General features: G+C 33.6%; 1 protein-coding gene across 1 annotated transcript; it reads left to right on the forward strand.

Moving 5' to 3' along the window:
- The first annotated feature begins 2,957 nt into the window (after positions 1 to 2,957).
- LOC149531473 (mannitol dehydrogenase-like) lies at positions 2,958 to 6,938 on the forward strand. Its single transcript, XM_089811823.1, has 5 exons — positions 2,958 to 3,172; positions 5,261 to 5,374; positions 5,474 to 5,701; positions 5,810 to 6,249; positions 6,523 to 6,938. The coding sequence occupies exons 1-5, from the start codon at positions 2,958 to 2,960 to the stop codon at positions 6,720 to 6,722; spliced, it is 1,197 nt and encodes a 398-aa protein (XP_089667949.1). The 3' UTR covers positions 6,723 to 6,938.
- Positions 6,939 to 7,208: the final 270 nt, after the last annotated feature.

Raw genomic sequence — 7,208 nt, forward strand, 5'->3', positions numbered from 1 at the left:
TTACAAGAGCAACAAATGATACATACAAAATATTTCTTATGATGTGATTTGTGTACAATATGTTGAGAGTGACAAAAATGGATCTATCTTTGAAATCAGTTCAATGGTAGGGGAGACTACCTAGGAGTTGTCCATCTTCCAATTATCACATCTATCATTCTAGATTCCACCCAATTATCACTCATAAAAAGCCCCAAAAAGTGATAGCACATGTACTAATAGCCGGTGACACATGTCCTTAACAATTGATAATATTTTAGCTTTTTTTCTTAAAATTACTGATTGGTCCATTTGTGCAAAAAGTACTAATTTTTTGGTGAGTGGCTATTGGGGGGTGAACATAATTGGTTCTGCGTGAAGGTCTTAAAATGACACTTTTAGACTGCTTGAGTTCTATTCTATAGAGAATGTTGCAAATGTGGGCTTCGAGCTTTTCACTCACCTACGAACATTCAACACATTTTTGATCAAATTTTGACATAGGGATTAAAAGTTCTAGTACCCTAAATTAACACTAGTAGATCATCTTCTCATTATTATGTCTGCATGACTCACCATTACTGGATGCAGATTCTTGCTCGTCACTTTAAATGATGACATATACAAATAAAATTGTACCATTACAAAGACAGGTGGGCAGAATTCTTAATGACCCATTCTCATTCCCATTCCCATTTAGGGCCTGTTTGTTTGTCAACATAAGAATATAAAATTAGAATAGGAATGGAAATGTGGAATAAGAATAGAAACGAGCAATCTCATTTTTGTTTGGCTTACCTAGTATTTGATTGGGAATATGTTACTCCTTTGTTTGGTTGTACAAAAGTGGAATAGGAATAAGACAAAGTTTTATATTTAAAAAAATAAATATAATAAAAAAAATTTTAACATTTAATTTTTTTTTTTTAAATCGGAAAAAAAAAATTAAAAAATTTAAAGAAATAAAATTAACCATTTAAAAAAAAATAAAATAAAAAAAAATCAGATTAGGAATAGGAATGGCCCATTCCAATAACAACTATTTCTTGGAATGGGCATATGCTCATTTTAGGGGCAAAATTGGAGTATGTTTGCCTATTCTTTTTTACGATTTGGAATACCAAACAGATAATACATTTCCTAGTCCTATTCTAGCAAACAAACGGGCCCTTAGGGTAAGGTAGGGGTGTCTATTATTAGTTCCTGCCAAAGGAAGGAAAGTATTGGAATCATTGAGTTCAAGTTTTCAATTCAATTGACCAATCGACTCATAGGATTCAAAAGATTAAAATAAACTTCAAATGTTTATATCTTTTTCTAATTTTTCAATATTTTCTAAATCACATTTTTCATTCATTCTATTATTGGACCATACTATTTTTAGTAAGGAGAAAGTTTCCAACAAAAATATAAATATTTTCTAACAAGTGTATCATGCATTAATTACAACTTTATCTTTTCCACATTTGTGACAAGTGGATTAACTTTTCAAGTTTTACATTGATGTTTATTTTTATCATTCATAAGAAAATACAAATATTTGCTACCATGTCTATCATGAATTAATGAATACATTAATTACAGCTTTACCTTTTCCACATTTGTGACAAGTGTATTAACTTTTAAAAAAAAAAAATCATTTTTATCTTCCACGTCACAAATAAATGTCTAATCAATATTAATTATCATTGTCTATTTTTCTAAATATAGAGTTAAATGTTTTATATTTCTTATTTTAAATATATTGATTAGTTTTACATTGATATATATTTTTAATTTGTAAAATGTTATTTCTTTAAGTTTACACTATATTTTACTAACTACTATTCTAATTTTTTTAATACTATTTTACAAAGTGTAAAACTAATACTACCTGGTTTGAATTAAGCAATCAATAATTTATTTTTTTAAATCAAATATTTAAACTTATAACTGAATTGGTAGATTCATTCATATAATATAATCTCTATTATTATTTATATATTTCTTAAAATAATATAAGTAGTGATATTTTTAAAACTCTCTTCAACTCTCTCTATCATTCTACCTTTAATTATCCATATAATAACATATCATTTTCCTTTTTATAGCTCTCTTCATATTTTTCATAAAGTTGGCCTAGTGGTGGAGAACTTGTACTTTTGAAAGAGAAGTCACAAGTTCAAATCCCACAGAGAGGTAGGGTATGTACGCCTCATTTGGTGGACTATAAAACCACCTTTCTTTTCCTTTCCTTTCTACCTATAAATCTCTATTTTCTTTCTTTATTTTCCAATTATTAACACGAACTTTGACAGGGCGATCACGCAATATAATAGTAGGGGCCGTGCACTGATGCTAGTGTGTCAACGGATGAAAGGTCAAAATAGGTATTTTCTCAAATGACCCGTGTTTACGTGATCAGGTACGTAGGAATGCGGACTGCGGAGTAACTAGAATTTATGCGTCACTGATGACAGAAATGAGAAGACTCTCTGTTGTGGACCCCGGGGCGCATTAGCTTTCGCATTCCTATCACTGCCGCCCACATCAATTACCCGCCTGCATAGGGGAAATCTTTAATGACACATCAACAAAGTAAAAATGGGCGCTTTCAACGGCTTTAATGGCCTCAAATTCTTAGCTAGAAATCTGAAGAAACACATTGTGGAATTGTTATTCGTGATCGATGGTTGCAGATAGATGTTAGTTTCAATGTGGATTTGCAGCTTGAGCGGTGCCGGCTTGAATCACCTAACCCCAGGTGATGTCAATTCATCTCTTGGCGTGTTGCACAAGTAGCGAAATACAACGAATTGTATTGATCCACGTCGAAGAGAAGAACATTGAACACAGAATATGTAGGACACGCGTAAGGTAAATTCCAAATTGATTTTGCCAAAATTTATGACGGGGGTAAATTCCCAATCGATTTTGCCCGAACTTCCTGGAACCACAACTTCCATAATAAATACATGCGCATAGCCGCTCCTTTATTTATGTGGTTGTGGGGTTACGCTCTATTCTCGCGAGCTCTTTGTCATCTGTTGTACCCTGCGGGAATTCCTGGTACTTATTTTTGTCTTTGGGTTGTTTTGGCATCTAGTATACCTTGTTTTATTTGGAGAAGAATGGGAGAAAAAGGATTTGATGTCGAGGGATGGGCAGCCAGAGATGAATCTGGCGTTCTTTCGCCTTTTAACTTTACTCGCAGGTAAGGGTTTTGGGTCGCCAAGATTTAGCGTTCTTAGTTCTGGTTTTACTTTTCCGTTTTTTCGATTTGGAGCTCTGTATCGAAGAAGTTTCATCTGTTTTTGGAGAAATTTTATTTGTCGTCGGTTTTTACAGTTTCTGTGATATCCAGAATATCATTTTTGCATTTATGTGTGTTTTTTCAACTGGTTTGCCCTCTAAGATGTAGTTTTAAGGAAGAGGATGAATTTGTAAGCGTGATTTGCTATGCTCTTCCTGATAATAGATAGATGAACACAATCTTAAAAAATATGGATTTAAATATTAAAAAACATACGCATTATTCTACAAATAAGAACCATATTTTTGTTTACATATTATGTGTTCTTTCACATAATTGTTTTGATAGTACTTTTAAAAATTTGTTTGGTGAAGCTATTTTTCTAGTGTTTTAATATAAGATTTTATCAAAGGAATTTTTTTGGTATTAATATTTTGGATCAGACTGTCTGATTCAGCATCAGAGTATTTAGAGAGTTGAAGATCTGAGGACTGAAATTTGAGGGTGATTCAAAAGATTACTGCAAATCCACCACCTAAACCTATAATCTACATAGAATGTTACAGGACTGTAATGTCTCCATCTTTTAGCAACTAAGTGAAGTTCTTAGCCTTCACCTTCTCCAAAGGCTAAGTGGAGCATAAGAGAAATTAAATTAATTTTCTATAAAGTCATTAAATAAATTAAAAATTAAAAAAGTGACTTTATATTTAATTTATTTAATTAATTATTGTATTACAAGGGAAATTTAGCACAATTAATTATTATATTGCAAAGGAGGAGTTTTTAGAGAGTACATTAATTATTGGAAGGGGGAAGCTTCTAGTACTTGCAATTAATTAATATTTTATTTCTTTCGAGAAGGGTGAAGGAAAAGTATAAATAGAAGTGGGAGAGTCATTGTTTAGCAGGGGATGATTGTGAATTGCATTTGATAAAAGCTTGGAGGTGTGAGTTGGAGATTTGGTCATTCCCTTGGGGTTTGGCCTTTGGAATACATTACTATGTATTTGATTTTATCATTTTGAGAACTAATATTATTTCAACAGTGGTTCAATTTTCAATTCTTCTTGCTCATGTTATGTGGATTGAAACCTATGCAAAAACAGTAAAATCACTTTCAGCAATTGGTTTAGTTCTTGGGCATTTCCAAGGTGTCCATTACAAGGACTTTTCTATCATTTCTATTCTTGAGCTCTCCAATATTTATCTACCGTAAAATGTTATAATGTTATAGAGCTTTTACAATCTTTTCTATTCCTGAGTTCCAATATTCCTATGATGAATATCATCAGATTTCCACACAATCCATTAGAGTTCTTTTTACGTGTTTTTGACTTTAGATTGTGTATGAATTCTTAACATCAATGTTCCGATGCTCCATCATCTTATGTTGTATGATGTACTCTCTCATCCTCTCTATGACAGACTCTGTGAGTGTGATTGGAAACATTGATGCTCAGAATTCATATGTGATTTAAACAGAAAAAATAAAAAAGAATTGCTATGATAATCAAAACATTGCTATGATGATCAAAACATTGTTCTGACAGATTATGACAGTTTATTCATTTAGCTTATCTGAGAGTCCTTATCCTTCTACTTATTTTACATTTTTTTAAGTAAATAAAATATTTCGAAACCACTATTGAAAAACTAAATACTTATAGTATCTTGAATATTTTTTTAATCAAACTCATCAACGCATATTCTTTTAACTATATCCTACTTCAGATAATTTTATACCAAGAAACTTCAAATGAAACCCTCCCAGAGTTTCGTTTAACCCTCAACCAGTTGACCGGCTGCATTATTTATTATTTACAGCAGATCTAACTGTCTTCCTTTTATATATTATTTTTAACTTATAAAAGAATATTCTTTTTATGGTCTGGCCATTTTAAATAATTGTTGGGACAGCCTCATATACCTATCAGGCTCCAAAGTTCTCCTGTTTCAGATGCTGAGCAGAGGATCTATTTTGTTCTTTTCCATTAAACAATTGGTCTCTGAGTGCGTGCATTAAAAAAAAATCATTCTACTTTTCAGGAAGACTGGACCCAATGACGTAACATTCAAAGTTGCATACTGCGGGATCTGTCATTCGGATTTGCACCAGCTCCACAACGACTGGGGTAACAGCCGCTACCCACTTGTCCCTGGGTAAACTCTTTTCTCAATCCCCTGTATTTGATTTGCGCCTTATTTGCATAACCTATGTGTCTCTATGTACTGTCAATTAATGTAACTTAATTTTCACAGGCATGAAATAGTTGGGATTGTTACTGAAGTGGGAACAGAAGTGAAGAAATTTGCCGTGGGAGAACGTGTTGGAGTGGGATGCATGGTGCTCAGCTGCCATAACTGTGACAGCTGTGAAAAAGGGCTAGAACAATACTGTGAAAAAATGGTCTTGACTTACAACGGTATCGATGTGGATGGATCTATCACCTATGGTGGCTACTCATCTTTAATGATCTGCAACGAGAAGTATGTTAGCTTCCCAGATTTCACAATCTCGTTTTAAAGAACACAATTGTAGGGTTCCAATGTATAATAATAGGATTTCTTACAAAAGCATTTTTGATGCGTGCTCAGGTTTGTAATTAAGATTCCAGAGAACCTGCCATTTGATGCGGCTGCCCCATTGTTGTGCGCTGGAATAACCGTTTACAGCCCCATGAAGTACTTTGGAATGACAGAGAAGGGAAATCGTTTGGGCGTAGTGGGGCTTGGCGGTCTTGGTCACATGGCGGTCAAAATTGGCAAAGCTTTTGGCTTGCATGTGACCGTCATCAGCACCTCCCCAAACAAAGAAAAAGAAGCCAAGGAGATACTGGGGGCTGATGATTTCCTAATCAGCAAAGATGCGAAGCAGATGATGGAGGCGACTAAATCCCTGGATTACATAATTGATACTGTCTCAGCTGATCATCCTTTGCCGCCATTGCTCAACTTGCTCAAAGTTAATGGAAAGCTTGTCGTTGTTGGCCTTCCCAACAAACCTATGGTAGTTCCTCCTCCAAGCGTTATATTTGGTAAGTTATGCATTATTAATTTCATAGTTATACGGCGTTTAATATTTGATTCTGAACTATCATCGGGATCACAGAATGTGATCTAAAATGTTGATGTAAAAATACAATTAAATACAAAAGAATATAACTTATATTCAAAATTTGATGGATGGATTGTAGATGCCTGGTTTTATAGTGGGTCAGCATGTTATGGTCATTATTTTTACCTAGTTGGTCTCAATTTCAATTATGTTTTGTCAGTTCACCTGAAATTTTGCTGTATGGTTATATCAGGGCGGAGATTCGTTGCAGGGAGCTGTATTGGTGGAATTCAGGAAACACAGGAGATGATGGACTTCTGTGCAGAACACAACATTGTATGCAACATAGAAAAGATTCCTATCGATTATGTAAACACAGCGATGAAAAGGCTGGAGAAGGCAGATGTTAAATATCGATTTGTTATTGACAATGCGGAGAGTTTTAAGGTTTAAATCGTAGGAAAATACCTTCTGGTGGATAATTATGCTGCTTAAAACTCGAATTTGCTAGAATAGATTTTGGAGTTGATATTAGTCATTTCGCTATAAACTGTCTTCTTTTGGAGGCAGGATTTACTGCCGAAAGATATAGGTGTGGTTGGAGGTCATTTATGCAAAAACATGTTTTTGGGTGATTTTCTATTCAAAGATTAGCAAATACTTCGAATAGTCTTCTGACCTTAAACTGTTTTGTTTCGCAGGATATTCAAAGATCTAGTTTTCATTTGAGCAGGGTTTAAAATATGCAAAAACGAAAACATCTGTTTTTTCACCAGTAAATTATCCTGATTATCAGTTAGATATAGGCTCCTTGAATGATTTTCAGTTTGATATTAATATGGTACTACGTGTCTCTTAAATGACAATGTGCGCTTGGTTAAGAATGTGGGAACAAATGAATGTGAATGAGGATATGAATGAGAGTAAAGTATTATTTGC

The sequence above is a fragment of the Cupressus sempervirens genome, chromosome 11, assembly GCF_028749045.1.
Source record: "Cupressus sempervirens isolate cs-2001-9-10 chromosome 11, ASM2874904v1, whole genome shotgun sequence".
Taxonomy (NCBI): Eukaryota; Viridiplantae; Streptophyta; class Pinopsida; order Cupressales; family Cupressaceae; genus Cupressus; species Cupressus sempervirens.